The 16,716-nt window shown below is 36.0% G+C and overlaps 1 protein-coding gene across 1 annotated transcript; it reads left to right on the top strand.

The window, feature by feature from the left end:
- Positions 1 to 2,168: 2,168 nt before the first annotated feature.
- LOC126975218 (trimethyllysine dioxygenase, mitochondrial) lies at positions 2,169 to 16,404 on the top strand. Its single transcript, XM_050823008.1, has 8 exons — positions 2,169 to 2,263; positions 3,786 to 3,885; positions 5,099 to 5,211; positions 6,674 to 6,894; positions 8,314 to 8,495; positions 9,259 to 9,483; positions 11,781 to 11,914; positions 16,144 to 16,404. Exons 1-8 carry the CDS (start codon positions 2,257 to 2,259, stop codon positions 16,278 to 16,280), a joined length of 1,119 nt encoding a protein of 372 aa, XP_050678965.1. The 5' UTR covers positions 2,169 to 2,256; the 3' UTR covers positions 16,281 to 16,404.
- The last annotated feature ends 312 nt before the right edge of the window (positions 16,405 to 16,716 follow it).

Below are 16,716 nucleotides of genomic sequence, written 5' to 3'. Positions count from 1 at the left end.
AGTTCGTTCAGAAATATATCTTGAGATAAGCCGCGACAAAAAGTTGTGATAAATTATGGCACATTATTCACGCGTGAGCTCCATTTCTGTTAACGACGTGTCAATTTTAAACCAACATAATTTTTGTTGTTGAACTTTTTTTTTATTTGTATGAATCTCATTAATAGGCCAGTATTCAAATTCTAAAAAAGGTTTTATCGTAACTCAATCCGAAATATTCTATTCCCGATCATTTCAGTGACCCCTCGTACATAATCTGTAGATACTTATTATGGCCAGTGAATATAAATTTACTTTAAATATAACCTAACCTTGGATGGGAATTTTTCTAATCAAATCAAAATCACTTTATTCATGTAGGTCACGGAAATGACACATGAATGTATGAACTTTTTTATTATTGAATCTACTGCTACTTATATATTTATTTTATATTTATTTATTTACTAATAATCTAACAGCTTTATATACCATTACAATAGACTTACAAATATGCCAATTTAGGATTAAGAATAATAGTTACAAAACTTTAATAGGTATACATTTGTTATTTAATGCTAATATTATTACATACGTTAATAATAATATTATTTAAGAGGTGTGTGTGTGTGTGTGTGTGTGTGTGTGTATAGTGTAGGTGAGTGAGGGTGTAGGTGATTGAGTGTTTTCGTGTTTATGTTATACAATTTTATTTTCGTGTGTTTTAAGTATTGAGATTTCGTGTAAAAAGCGTTGCTTAGACGTCGCAAAAATGTCAGTACCTGCGTACTCGGTATTATATAAGTATGTTATACGTTTTAAAATATTGTTCTGGGCATAATTTGTAGTTACTTGGGAGATGTGAAACAAGGAAGTGTGACGGGTTTTGTAGTCCGGTACGTAAGCGTACACGTACATATATCTAAGGATATATAGATTCTAATAATTCCGAACAGTCTATAAGGTTATTCCATAACATATGGAGTAACAGTATATCGCTTTTTTTCCGCCGTGTAAACAGAGGTTCCATTCTAAAGTGTACACAGACATCGTCACGACACACGTCATCGTTACTTCGTTAAGGGTTGATCGAATGAGAAGAAGTAGCAAGAAGCTTATTGCCACTCATTTAAATCAACATTTACATTTTAATCGTTTTACAAATTATTTCAATTACAATATAATATGTAAAGTGATGCAAAATACATACTCAAACGTCAAATAGTCAATGTCTTACACGAGTTAGTCAAAAAAGTAAATGTAAGTTAATACGAAACAAAAGTTACTGAGTACAATAGCTGCGTCATCCACACACACCGTAAATAAATAAAGGTATTTTGAGAGCATTTTACAAGAGATTATTTAAAAAAATCTGAAGTCGATCCTCCCGCAACAGGATCATCCTGCCACCACAAACAGCGCCCGTTCACGAGCATGACGCATGAGCTAGCCATCGCCTCTCTCAACCATATTTTAGGAAAGGGGACGACCCGTCCCATGTCGCCGCCATGAATTGACTAGGATATCATTGTTGTGATTGCCGGGTGAACATAGTCGCATGTCTTCCTCACCAATGTGTTAAGGTGGATGTACCTTGTCCAAGATACGTCGTGATGACTTGTATGATACTTCTGGTGTTATAAGAGTGGTTACGGTGGTGATTACTTCCCACGGCGTGACCCGTACCCTCGTTTGTCCTTCATTTTATGTGAGGATGGCCGTGATTACTGAGTGACCCGGACTCCCCTTTGTTCTTCTTTTCTCTTTTATAAAAATCAGCACAAGATCTTGGTGAAGAGCTATGTTCCTGACATACATCCGGTGGCGATAATTTTATCGCATTATTGTACCAAAGTCCTGACTTCTATCTTTGTAAATTATATATTTTATTAACTTCATAACTTTTAATCATTGCTTAGCAATAATAAATTTTTGCAGACTCACAGAAAATGGGCTTTACGCAGACGTATTCAAAATTTGTATTCAATTTTGGCATTTTTGACTGAATGGCTTTTTTTTCCGAAAATCATTGAGACACAATCGTTCAAAGTAGATACTAGCCATGGGCCTTTAAAACATCCACGAATTTTACGTGGCAAGTATAATATTCCCGCTAGTGAACTAATGCGGATTCGTGCTCGCGAATGAGTTCAGTTCAGTTCGTTTATTCGTTACATCACTAGTGTAGATGTCTTTAACACGGATGCTTGCTATTTTATAAGTTCGCGTCAGATCGTTTTCACTGTTATTAGTAAATAGTTACTTCTTTGTTTAACAATGAAAAGTAAGTGCGATTTAATATTTATTTAGATTTTTCAGTCCTCATTTTTAAGTGCTCATTCTTTAGAGTATTTTCAATCAATATAGAATTTTTTAGCGAGTAATACAGGTTTAAATAATTTCAAGTTCGAAACGATGTTCGATAACCATTTTAACTCAGGTCAAGTGATAAGAGATAAGTTAAATTGGAACTTTGTCATTGCTTATATATAATATTATTATAAAAGATTTATGCACTATATTTATTTTTGTACTAATGTAAGTGTATTGCGGATTGAAAATACCGATATTATTAAAATGATTTGAGTTTTCTTTACTGTTAATTCCGCCAATGTTTGTCTTTAAACAATTCGAAACGTGTTTCGCCTCTACACAAGGCATCCTCAGGACGATTTGTTCCTGTTTCGCCCAGGGTTTTTATCCCACATTCCTGTTTCGTCCCACGTTGATTTTTATTCCTGTTTCGTCCCACTTTTTAAAATGTTATTTTTGTACAGCCAGAAAAAAAAATGTGAATTACAACAATATTCTAGATATATATAAGAGCAATAATTTACCCGAGACCAAACGATGGCATGAAAGGTGTTCATAAACCTATTACAGGATATTATGTTCTTGAAGATTGCGGCACAGCTGTCTTAGGTTGTCTCAAAAGTATAAACGATAAAACTTGGCACAAAAATATCATAAAAGTACATAGTAAAATTATCTTGATTCCTACGTCCGTGCATCAAGATGAAAATGGAGAAAGCGGTAGATAAAAGTTAGGATTTTAAGCCATAAACATGCTTGTTTAGCGGGCACACGTTGTACACGTTTTTTTGTAAAGATATTGAGTTTTAAAACCAATTTATATAATAATTTAAATAAGTAAAATTTGAATTAGTTAAAAAGCTCCTGTTTCCATTAATTGATTTCTGGTATTGAATACTAACTTATTGAGTTCATTAATAAAATTTATCGTCAAAAATATGATTTTTAAAATATTTTGTATGCTGTCTGTACAAAACATATTGTAAAACACATAAATTACAACCCGGGGCGAATAAAGAACAAAAAGTGGGGCAAAACAAGAATAAAATAATAAATTATTCATTATTCTTATTTTCGAGACGAAACAGGAATAAAACCTGGGGCGAAACTAGAATTTTTTGTGTGGGGCGAAACAGGAACAAATCCTCAGGACGTGTTGTCTCGCCAAAATCTGGCACGAGACTCCAAGTCTCGTGTAGAGGCGAAACACGTGTGTAATTGTTTAAAGACAAATATTGGCGGAATTAACACTAAAGAAAACTCAAATCATTTTAATAACTATGGATTTCCGAAAACGCCTATTTCAATATTTTTTTTTCAATACCGATATTGACAGGAATTTCACAGTAACTAACCTTCATTGATATAACGAATAACTGTGGTTAGTTTTATTTGGGAAATTTGGGTCCTACGCAAAACTTGAAATAATTGAAACCCGTTCTTGTAATAAACAAACTTACAAAATAATAATTGAAACATAATTTTGTTTTCAGTAACGGAATGTTCTGTTGTAGAAGACACGAAAGTCAAAATTCAATTTGATGATGGCAAAATACTCACGTTTGAAGACTGTTGGCTAAGAGATAACTGCAGGTACATACATGGCTATTATTAATGTTTAAATAAATGTCTTTTAATTGGAAAATAATTCACTATTGTATTTGTTTTTTATTTTTTAACAGTTGTTTTTGTGCTAAAATTGTTGTTGTTTTAAGAATAACATATAAATAAATGTTAAAAATGTTTCTTTGCTACCGAGGAAAGTCTTTAGAAATTTCATTAGTGCATTTATTAAGTTTAAGTAATATGCCTCTGTATTTATGTTTATTTAAATTTGTAAATAGAGAAAACAGAGTGAATTCATAACTACCAATAGTGGATATTACATGTATACATATATTTATGTTAGGGCCTTTAGTACCCACTGGTACTAACTCAGTCCCACACCCACTCAGTAATAATTTATTCAGTATGTAGAAACGACACGTACCCAAAGAAAATCAAAATTATAAGAAGCATTTACCACCATTTCGGAAAGGTTATTTTTAACTGAGAAGAAGTGACAAGGAACTCATTGCCACTACCAATACGACTTTTTAACTAACCTTTAAGTTTAGAGCATTCTCCCATCTTAAAGGCCGGCAACGCATCTCTTGACACCTGGTGCTGCGGATGTCCATGGGTGGTTGCCCCACCACTCCCATTACGCGAGCCTATTGCACATTTGCCTCCTTTTATATAAAAAACAACAGTTTTAGATCATCAATTGTTAGGTTGCATGCTATTTTAAATGTCTCCTCAAAAGAGTTTGACTTCATTCAACTTTTGTCACATCAACACTGTTTTTGAATGAAGTTTTTGACCATTTCTTTCCTTTAAAAATAAATTATTTTCGACCACCTCTCAAATATTTTGTTCTCAATCCCTGAATAGTTCACGTTACGTCATCTTTGCTTCCGTATTGAACTGTCAGAATATGATATGTACCTGTATGAAGTGTTGACACATCATCAGCCGGAAGACGTCCACTGCTGGCTAAAGGCCTCCGCCAAAGATTTCCACGACGATCGGTCGTGCTCTGCCCTCATCCAACGTATTCCGGCGATCTTGACCAGATCGTCGGTCCATCTTGTGGGGGGCCTACCAACACTGCGTTATCGGCTATCGGCTACCAAACGGCCATCTGTCCGTCGAACTATGTGCCCTGCCCACTGCCACTTCAGTTTCGCAACCCTTTGGGCTGCGTCGGTGACTTTGGTTCTCCTACGGATCTCCTCATTTCCTCATTCTACATAAAAACTTCCAGGTGTCCAGTATGTTATGATGCAAATTTAGTGGAGAGACTCGCTCATATTGTGAATTTTCCCGATGTCCGTGTTAAAAATATTCAAAATTTGCAAACACGAATCTCAGTTACATGTAAGTACATAGTATATTGACTTTTTTAGACTCAAAAGCCGTGAATGCATCGAAAAAAATAAGTAATAAACCTGGCCTGTTATCATGCGTTGTGTTACAGTAAAAGGCTCTATCTAGACGCTTCTCACCAGTGGGAGGCTCCTTTGCACAAGACGCCGGCTAGATTATAGGTACCACAACGGCGCCTCCTTCTGCCGTGAAGCAGTAATGTGTAAATATTACTGTGTTTCGGTCTGTGCGGTCTTTCGGTGTCGTGCGAATGTGGAATTCGACGGCAGGAATCCGGTTAAATAGGTGTTCGGAACACTCCCCGTGATAAATACAGTAGAGACACACAATGAAGTAACGCCACGCTGTAATATATTTTGTACCACTTTGAATCTTTTATATTCATTACTTATTTCATAAAGAAAATAACATACAGTACCATCCCTCACTATTTGTATATATCACTCAAATTCAACTTTGCTCTGTCAGAGAACGTCTATAATCCAACTAGACTCCCAACCGCCTATTTAAACGATGTCAACAATGTTCGAGAGGCGTTGTATACATTAACTTATACACATAACGTTAAAATATTCTATACCCGCAAGCACGGACGCGAACACGAAACATGCACATTTTGTTTAAGAAATTAAAATGTAATTACGTATTTAGCAAATAGCATAGACTATAATATACTAGCGTATAAACGACCTGACAACCAGATAATGCGGACCAATTGTATTTGTCAATGTTTTTTTTATGAAAATAAGGGACGAGACGAGCAGGACATTCAGCTGATGGTAATTTATACGCAATTTATATGCACATTACAATGTAGTGCCGCTCAGGATTCTTGAAAAACCCAAAAATTCTGAGCGGCACTACAATTGCGCTCGTCACCTTGAGACATAAGATGTTAAGTCTCATTTGCCGAGTAATTTCACTAATTACGGCGTCCTTTGACCGAAACACAGTAATGTTTACACATTACTGCTTCACGGCAGAAATAGGCGCCGTTGTGGTACTCATAATCGAGCCCACTGGTAGATGGTTGTTTAATATTGTAAATACTAAATAGCGAATCCCAAACGTGGCTGATGTTTTACGAGTTGTCTATCAAAACAGTTACAAGAGAGTCGGTTACAGTATAACAAACAGTCAGTTACAGTATCAATAGATTCCCTTTCCGTTTCTATCTTTGTGTGTTAGAGATGTTCCTCTATCTCGCACTTTACATATGTCGTTCGCCGCCGATCTTTGTATTTTTTTGACAATAAGGGACGAGACGAGCAGGACGTTCAACTGGTAGTAATTGATACGCCCTGTCCATTAAAATGCAGTGCTGCTCAGGTTTCTTGAAAAACCCAAAAAGTCTCAGCGGCATGTCAATTGTGCTCGTCACGTTGAGACTTTGTATATGGCCAAAGACCTATTTACTATTTCGATGTTCTGCAAGCAAATTTTAACGTTTCAGGGACTGACAATCATGTGTCGACTTATGATGCCAGCTTTTTATCACAGTTTGATTTTAAGATATGGGAGCAAAGTCGTCGACTCTCACCGGTTCTGTGGAAAGGCTCTGAGGTTGTTTCGAAAGTTGCTAGAGTTGAAGTAGATAAGTTTCTTAACACCGAGGAAGGAACTAAAGAAATATTTCAATCACTGCTTGATTATGGGTTAGCTTTTGTTGAAAACGTAAGTAATTTATTTATTAGCATCGCCAACACAATATTCACTAACTCTTTACATTAAGTATTATTCTAAATAAGTCTTAAGTCTAAGTGTTATTGCACTTACAGGCAACGACCACATTCAAGTATAACATACTTACCTATACATGTTTGTGCAACATAATAACTAATAATAAAATACTATATAATACAATACAATTATATAATTAGTTTCTTTATAGTGAAAATTAATAAAAATTAACAAACCTAATTTTACTTAAACTAAATATTACTTACATTAAATGAAGAATTTTTTGTTGAACTTGAAATTATATTTCCGTCTAGCAACATATCAATTTCTAAAGTTAATACTGAAAAGTTGCATCATTAAAAATGTCTAATACTTCGATTAACTTTGGGCTATTTATTGTAAGTGCGAATAATTCTATTCAGAGTACGAAATAATAATTATTATTGTCAATCAGGATAGCAAACGTCGCAAATATGTCGGTCTCAGTGAGTCTTAGGTATATCTTTGTGCCGTTTTAGTCGAGACATTTGGCCCGTGGGGCCAGAGGCGCTGAGAAAGTACAAAGTTCCCTACAAATAGGGCTACTGGAAACCCAAGTGCTGGCAATCGTTCAACGGATCAGCCTAGCTATCCAACGCGGAAATGCTGCCAGTATTCTTGTTACACTTCCCCGTAATATATATATGTCGCAGGGAAATGATAATAAGAGAGATTTGTTCAATTCCCTAAGTGATTTGATCAAATCACGGAGTATGTTTAAAGAACAACACGATTTTATCATTTCTCTAAACAAATCTAGTGATTTGATCCAACGCCATGGTTATTCCGTGAAATGACAATGAGCGACGCGACTAAAAGAAATTATGATAGCGAGCGAAGCGAGCATCAGAATTGAGTCATACCCCGACCGGACAGGTTATGTAGAATAAGAGACTGGTGCGCCACGGGACAGAGTACATCTCACTCCCTTCCCCATCCCCTCTCACCCCCTCCACCTGCGACATGATACTAAATTATTACCAAATTATGTCTAAGTCTTACCAAATAAACCTTATAAATACCGAAGAAAATACTTTTTGTCATTTCACGGAACCAACTCTGGCATTTGGTCAAATCACTAGATTTTTTCGAGAAATGATAAAACCGTGTTGTAGTTTAACATCTTCCGAGATTTGACCAAATCACTGTTTTTATCATATACCTGCGACATATTACAAATATACCTTAAATATTATTATTATATAAAGTATCAATAAATTCCTTGTGGATGCCGAAATTTCCCTTTCGTCTTGTTTCTTCTTTATAAATTTGTCTTGTACATTAAAAAATTTATATTTTAATTAGACATGAGAACAACTATAGAACAATTATAGTTTGGAAAAATATGAAAATAATTATTAATTTATATTTAAGGTAACGCCTACTATAGAAGCGACGGAGGTGGTATGCAACGCTCTCGGTGGAGTTATGCATACAAACATGTACGGGGGGATGTGGACAATCAGTACAAACCTCACTGAACACTCAGACACCGCCTACACCAACTTAGCTCTTAAACAACACACAGACAACTCATACTTCTCAGAACCAGCAGGGTAGGTAACTTAGGCTACTAACTTTAATTGTGTATATAAGACCAGGGGAGAACGACACAACTTCAAAGTCCGGAAACAATAAATTGAGTTAGGCCACTTTATGAGCAAACTTTGACGTGTAAACATCTTGTGTATTTCAAATGACTGTTGGTTATGTCAGCAAACAACTATACAAATCTCTTCACAGTCCGGCAAGCAAGTAGCAAGGAACTTTTTTCTATTTTCAAGCTTCAGAATAAACTTCCTTGAGCAATTTCTCTAGGATAATACGTCATTGGTATATTCAATAGGCGTGTAAATCTTTCTAAAAGGCCGGTTTTTTTATGAAAATAAGCGACGACATGAGCAGGATGTTCAGCTGGTGGTACCCCTGCCCATTACAATACAATGTTGTTCAGGATTCTTGAAAAACCCAAAAATTCTGAGCGGCACTACAATTGCGCTCGTCACCTTGAGACATAAGATGTTAAGTCTCATTTGCCCAGTAATTTTACTAGCTACGGCGCCCTTCAGAGCGAAACACAATAATGCTTACACATAGTAATGTAAGTAAGCAGTAGCTTCACGGCAGAAAAAGGCGCCGTTGTGATAGCCATAAGCTAGCCGGCATCTTCTCCGGCGAAGGAGCCTCCCACTGGTAAACTGATGTCGGTGTGGCATTCAGATGAGAGCGGGCCATGTCATCAGCTCTTGTATAATACTAGTTCCAATAGTTGCTGGTTCGATAGTATAATAAACATAATATCTTAAATTAAATTTTCAGCCTTCAAATATTTCATTGCATAGAGCACAATGACGGGACTGGCGGTGAATCAATATTTATGGACGGATTCTATGGTGCAAAGAAATTGAAGGAGGAACATCCTAAAGATTTTGAGTTTCTAAGCAATTTTCAACTAGATGCTGAGTACATAGAAGATGGTCATCACTTTAGGTTGCTTGCTCCTGTCCTTAAGGTGAATAAATTCGGCGATGTGGTACACTTGAGGTAGGTAGTAAATATTTCTCATCTTCATCCCATCTTCATACCCCCCCCCCCCCTTAGAAAGGTACACTTGAGGTAGGTAAATATTTCTAACCATCTCGTCTATCGTCTCATCTCCATATTCACCCTCCTCCCTTTTGAAAGATATACTTGAAGTAGGTAAATATTCCTAATCATCTTTATCCCATGTTCCCATCCCCCCCCCCTCACCCCTTTAGAAATGAAGAACTCCGGGATGCTAAATGATAAAAGGATGTGCACCTAATGGTGGATGTTCTGGTTGCCGGAATATCAGGGGCTTCGTTCTTATCTATGTGCCGTCCTTCAGGCACTTTTCATCTTGGATATTCACAAATCGAGCGGACCAAATGACATTCCTCCGATCGTGCTATGGACAAGTTCTCGAGATAGATTTAGTGCACAGGATCCCTGAAAAAGGAGTTTATTAAGATCCGTGCAACTACTACCCAATTACAATAATTTTCCCCCCTTTTTTAACACTAAAGTACATAGGCTGCACTAAAAGTATCGGGAATGGAATATTTCCACTGTTCCTGTCATATTAAAACTTTTTAATTGAAAACTCCTTCGTTTTAAAAATCGAATACCATTTATTTATTTTAAAAAAGATTCTCGGTCTTGTCACAAGGTCTTGTCAAACTTGTTTAGTCGTTGAGAAAATGGAATTGACTCGAGAAAATTCTAGAGCGATGATTTATTATGACTTTCGAAGTGGTTTAACACAAAAACAAAGTGTAGACCGGATGATTTCTGCATTTGGTGATGAAGCCCCATCCAAAACCACAATTTATCGCTGGTTTGCTGAATTTACACGTGGATCCCCGTCAAGGTCGTCCAAAAACTGCAATCACCAAAGAAAACGTTGATGCTGTGCGTAAGCTGATTGAGGAAGATCGACATGTGACATACCGCGAAATTCAGGCAACTTTAGACATTGGCATGAGTCAGATAAAAATAATCTTGCATGAACAATTAGGTGTAAAAAAGTTGTTTTCCCGATGGATACCGCATTTGCTCTGTGAAGAGCAAAAAGCGGCTCGCGTTACTTGGTGCGTCAGAAATCTCGAAAGATTCCACGCAGGATCCTCAAATGCTGTATACAACATTGTATCAGGTGACGAATCCTGGATATACGCGTACGAACCCGAAACAAAAAACCAGTCACGAGTTTGGGTGTTCGAAAATAAGTTAAAGCCAACAAAAATTCTTCGTTCACGGAGTGTTGCAAAAAAAATGGTGGCCTCGTTTATCTCCAAAACCGGCCATGTTGTGACTATTCCTCTTGAGGGACAAAGAACGGTTAATGCAGAATGGTAAGCTAGCATTTGTTTGCCACAGGTCGTTTCTGAACTCTGTAAAGAGAACTGCAATCGCCGCATCATCCTCCATCACGACAATGCGAGTACTCACACCTCGCACAGAAGAAAAGAGTTTTTAGAGCAAGAAAATATAGAATTATTAGACCATCCGCCGTGCAGCCCCCACCTAAGCCCTAATGATTTCTATACTTTCCCTAAAATAAAGAATAATTAGCGTGGTCAGAGATTTTGGAGATCCCAACTTCCGAATGATATGGTTGCTTCAATGATTGGTTCCATCGTAAGGAAAAATGTGTACAAATTTTGCGGAGAATACTTCGAAAAGCAATAAATACATTTTTAAATAGTAATGTTGTGTTACTTCCTTGATTCCCGAAATTTTCAGTGCCGTCCTCGTATAATCCCACTGACGTTCATGATTTTAATTAATTATCTCCCGACCAAGGTTGTTGACATATACCAAATATTGGTGGATAAACTTATATCTACACTGTTCATTTTTACAACAACCCTACCAGTGGTCGGCGATTGGTGCCGATAGTGTAGAAGATCCTATATGATGAATTCTTTATATATGTTTAATTAATAATTATATAACCCATTCCCGCCCGCTTCGCTGGGCCAATTTTTAAAGGAAGGAAAGTTGGAGATTAAAAAATAAGTAGCCATAAACCATTTTGGATTAATTTTCTTATCATACACATGGTGGTAGTTTCATGTCGATCAGTGGTTTAGGCTTGAAAGAGCCTCTATATAAAATATATATATATATATATATATACTAGCCATTCCCGCCCGCTTCGTTGGGCGAATTTTAAAAGGACATAAATTACACAATAAACCATCTAGGATAAATTTTGCATCGAATGGTGGTAGTTTCATGTCGATACTAATCGATCGAATCGATTCACATATATATCAATACAATTAATTTAAATTGTAAATGACATCTAATTTCAGATTCAACTCATACGATAGAACTCCGATGGCTTTCGCAGATGGCGAAGAGTGTCGAAGTTATTACAGATCTTTAAAAAACTTAGCGCAGTACTTTGAAGACCCACAGAATCAGTTTGTGATTAAATTACAACCAGGTCAGTGTGCATGGCAGTAACTACTTGATCATTAAATCGGCTTTATGACTTATGAAAAAAATAACATGCTATCACAAGCCTATATGGGCTCGCATATACTTAGGTATAGGTTTAAATCCCAGGTACCTAATAATAATGTTTACTTATTTATTTATTTATTTATTAAATTCCGCCAACAACAGTATAATATAAAAACAATAACATTCATATGGTAAGTGATGCCTTAATTATAGGCGAAAATGACATGCTATTCAATTAAATTAAGCCACAAAATAAAATAAGAACTAAAATATATTATATATCTACGAATATAATCTTAATATAAATTAACACGAAATAGTTTGAGGTCATCCCTCCCTTGAAAGAACCGTTTTAATATATTTTTTAAATTTGTGTAAGTTGTGATCAAATATGTCGACTTCATCGTGATGACTGTTATATTCCCTGGTAATTCTATTCAAGGGAGAGAAATAGCCTACATTAGATCCTGCATAATTACAGAGAAATGAATTATATCTTATCAATAACTTAATTTAAAAAATAATACACTATTATTAAAGCATCGATCAAAGTTACAACGAAGTACAAGAACTTTTATATTCTGTTACTTACTGCTACGGAACCCTTCATGGGCGAGCCCGACTTGCACTTGGCCGTGTTTTTTAGGTACACAATAGGAATATTAGTAGATTCGGATAAGTCTTGAACATAATACATATAACTATACATTATATAGATACATAGGTAGGCTACGAGCATTAATTATTATTTTCAGCTATATTTTTTGTAATCCCTACTAGATATGCGTGTGTGTGTATATATATACAGTCGTGGTCAACTAATTAGGGACATTCAAGATACTGAAGAGAAATAACCGGTTATATACATATAAATATGAAACCCTATTGATTTCTCAGTAACTATTATTTGCATAGTTTGGTCCAATTATCATGCAATAAATGGCTGTAAATAAAAGATTAAATAAATAGAAAAAAGTGTTTAATATAAAAGGTTAACCATGTATTCAATTTAAGGCATAATTTTGTAGCTGGACATTTAATTAAGCAAAGTAAAGTAAAATGAAAAATAGAGTTAAACAAAACTAGTAATCTGCAGTTTTTAAATTTCTTTAACAACTCCATTTTATTACGTGTAAAATCAGTACCCAGCAGCAAAGCCTTTGTTAGTAATAACCGCTTGATACCGATGTGGCATAGACATTATCAGTTTCTGACATGTTTCGACAGGTATGTTTGCCCATGCCTCACATAAATCTTCGTTATGTTCATCTAAAGTTGTGGTACGATAAGTGGCAATTTATTTCTTGATTTAGTGCCAAAGGTGCTCGATTGGGTTGAGGTCCGGGCTATTATAGCCAATCTAGTACTGATACCGACTGACTGTTAAGAAACAACTTGACTGAACGGGTGGTATGTAATATGTTTCGGGTCGTTATCATGCTGAAACGTCCATATAATAGGGAGATGTACCTCAGCGTAGGGAAGCATAGTTTCTTCTAATATTGCCTTGTATTGATGTTGGTCTAAATTACCCTGAACTTTCCTCACAGGTCCTCCCACTCCACGTCCAGAAAATGAACCCCACAATTTAATGTTTCCACCGCCACACACTTGCTTACACATGCTTTTTTGTGAATCTGCGAATCATTTCCGCACATTTATCGCTTTTACACGCTTCACAGGACGCCGTACGTATTGCCTTTCATCTGAAGAAATCAAATTAACCTTGGTCTCGTCAGAGAATAATACATGATCTCATTGGGCGTAGGTCCAATGTCCATATTTACGTGCAAACGTCAAACGTGCATTTCTATGTTCTTTCTTCAACAACGGTACTTTGCGAGCCACTCTTCCGAACAACCCTGCTTCTACCAGACGTCGTCTAACGGTCCTCGCTGATACACCGGCTCTTTCGTCCGCCCCAAAACACTTCGTGTTTAAATAAAACAAAGAAACCTAGAAACGGATGCATAATTGCAAACCATAGTTTTTGAACAATTGAAATATTCTGCAATGCTTCGGTATGACCAACCACGCTTGACAAATTTCATGATGATTTTTCGTAGTGTTGCATCGCAACTTTTAATTTTGCCCATTTTTCTTCAAAATAGTTCTCAAAACTTAAAATTAATAATCTTGATTGCCGCCAAAACTACCACGAAACAATAGGAGAAGAAATAAAAAAATATTGAGATTCAGATTTTGAAAATAGATTGAAATATCTCAGTGTCCCTAATTAAATGACCAGCCAGAATTTTTTAAATAAATAGCACTGTGATAATCTATCAGCTATACTTTAAAGAAGTTTAATGTTTAGGAAGTTGTTATTGTTTGTATAATCGGGCACATAAATGGGTAATTATGCTTACATGTAAGAGATATGGAATATTGTGTACACTCGTTGGAAAATAAAAAATAAATTCACAATTTGGTTTAAATAGAGAGTGTCCCTAATTAGTTGACCACGACCTTATATACAGGGTGGCGCAATAGAACGTGCATATTGAATCATCTTTTTTCGCGGGGTAGAAAGTGCGCGGGCGAGGGGAGTCTGCATCGTTGGGTAGTTGGGCTCATGGAGTTTTAGTCACTATGAGTCACTTCGACGGGAAGTGTCGCGCATTTTGCGTGCGCGCATTTTACGAGAACTCTTGTTCATACATCGTTACTAGGCGTTTATATTGTTCTGAATATGGACTACGGCAAATTAGTGAAGCTCCGAGTGCTAATTTAATTAAAATATGGGTACAGCGTTTTGAAGAGACTGGTTCAACGTTTAAACCACAAGCAAAAGGTCGTCCAAGAACATCTAGGACCGACGACAATATTGAGAGTGTTATGCAGTCTGTACGAGGAGATCCACAAATGTCTACTCGCAAGAGATCGTCTGTCTTACACTTATCGAGACGAAGTTTGCAACGAATTTTAAACTTGGATCTTAAACTGCATCCTTACAAGCTGCAGTTAACACAAGAATTAAAAGAGTCTGACTTCGGAGCAAGGCTCGTATTTGCAAATGAAATGCTTAATCGATTTTCCAATTTTGACAATATCCTTTTCTCAAAAGAGGCCCACTTCCATATCAATGGGTTCGTAAACCGTCAAAATTGTCGTTACTGGAACAGTGAAAATCCCAAACTCAAGCACCAGAAACCACTGCATAGTCCTAAAGTGACAGTATGGGCAGCAATCTCTGGTAGAGGAATAATTGGACCGTTTTTCTTTGAAAATGCGCGGGGCAAAACGTCACTGTTAATACCGAACGCTATGTTGCGATGTTGGAAGGTTTTTTGGCTCCAGAGCTTGAAAATTCAAGAATAGTGAATTCTAGGACTTTGTTTCAACAAGACGGAGCTACCTGTCACACATCAAATGACTCCATGGCTATTGTGAAACAGATGTTCCCTGGCAGACTGATTTCGAAAAGAGGTGATATCCCATGGCCCCCACGTAGTCCAGACGTGACGCCTCCTGACTTTTTTTTGTGGGGATATCTCAAGAACAAAGTCTACAGCAATAATCCGAAAAACATCGATCAGCTCAAGGAGATTATCCGTGGTGAAATGGCAGCAATTACACCAGCATTACTGAAGAAAGTTTTCAATAACTTCCGTTTGCGATTAGAGGAGTGTCGTCGTAGAGAGGGTCATCATTTAGACGATGTTATTTTTAAAAAATAAACTTCAGTTATTTCTTAATAATACCTCAGTTTTATTTTAACTATACCTTTTGTATTTATTTTTTAAATCAATATTTTAAATATGCACGTTCTATTGCGCCACCCTGTATATACAGTAAGCCTACGAGCAGTTCTAATTATATTACAAACACACAAGTGTCAAATTGATAACCTTATTGTAATAAGTCGGCTTAAATGTACTCAATAACACATCCTGTATAAATGTACTCAATAACACATCCTGTATAAATGTACTCAATAACACATACTGTATAAATAAATTTTCGGGAATAACATCCAAAGAATTATGAATAATCAAAAACTTGGAAATAGAAAATATGCTTCATGCTGCGTTCCTATACGTATTTCATTTAACATAATGAACGGGTAAATATTAATTTTATATTTGAAACATTGGATGGAAAATTGTATTGGACGTGCGACGAATTTTCTATTTACATTTTCTAATGCCTTTATAAGCCGTTGAACGACAACCTTTATTGTGAAAATTAAATTATTTTTTGTTTCAGGTACTGTTGTGGCAATCGACAATTTTCGTGTTCTTCACGGGCGAGCAGCGTTCACTGGGAAACGAATCTTATGTGGGAGCTACGTGAGACGAGATGATTGGACGGACAAGGCTCGGGTTTTAAAACTCATAAAATGAAATGACGTTTAGTAAAAAGAAAACAATGTATAGTTAATCTATTTCACATAAAGGTTCTGCCTGTTTAACATAAGCACATAGGCGACAAAGCCTAGTATAATATAAACACAATCAATGTTATGTACTTACTTCGTACTTTATTTTCCCGCAAAAAATCAACCAGTAAATATCTGACTTAATAATTACTTCTTCATCAGATGCATGCTTGTTCAAGAATTATTGTGTGAATGAGAATATGAGGACAAACAAGCGTAGGTACTTTTTTATTTTATGTTATTTTATTTATTTATTCAGAAACATACTTACAAATGAATTAAACAGATACCAGACCTATAGTTTCCTTAATTAACAAGATTAATAGCGAACAGTCTATTATTATTATACATACATATAAAAATACTCTAAGAAAACGTAATATAAATTTTATGAGAATTTT

This window comes from Leptidea sinapis, chromosome 35, assembly GCF_905404315.1.
Source record: "Leptidea sinapis chromosome 35, ilLepSina1.1, whole genome shotgun sequence".
Lineage (NCBI taxonomy): Eukaryota > Metazoa > Arthropoda > Insecta > Lepidoptera > Pieridae > Leptidea > Leptidea sinapis.
This window is presented reverse-complemented; position numbering and strand designations above follow the sequence as displayed.

Bases quoted from the DNA above. Each gene is read 5' to 3' on its own strand.
- LOC126975218 (XM_050823008.1), top strand. The intron at 3,886-5,098 runs GTACATACATGG...AAAAACTTCCAG, and splicing joins TGGCTAAGAGATAACTGCAG to GTGTCCAGTATGTTATGATG. The intron at 8,496-9,258 runs GTAGGTAACTTA...TTAAATTTTCAG, and splicing joins TACTTCTCAGAACCAGCAGG to CCTTCAAATATTTCATTGCA.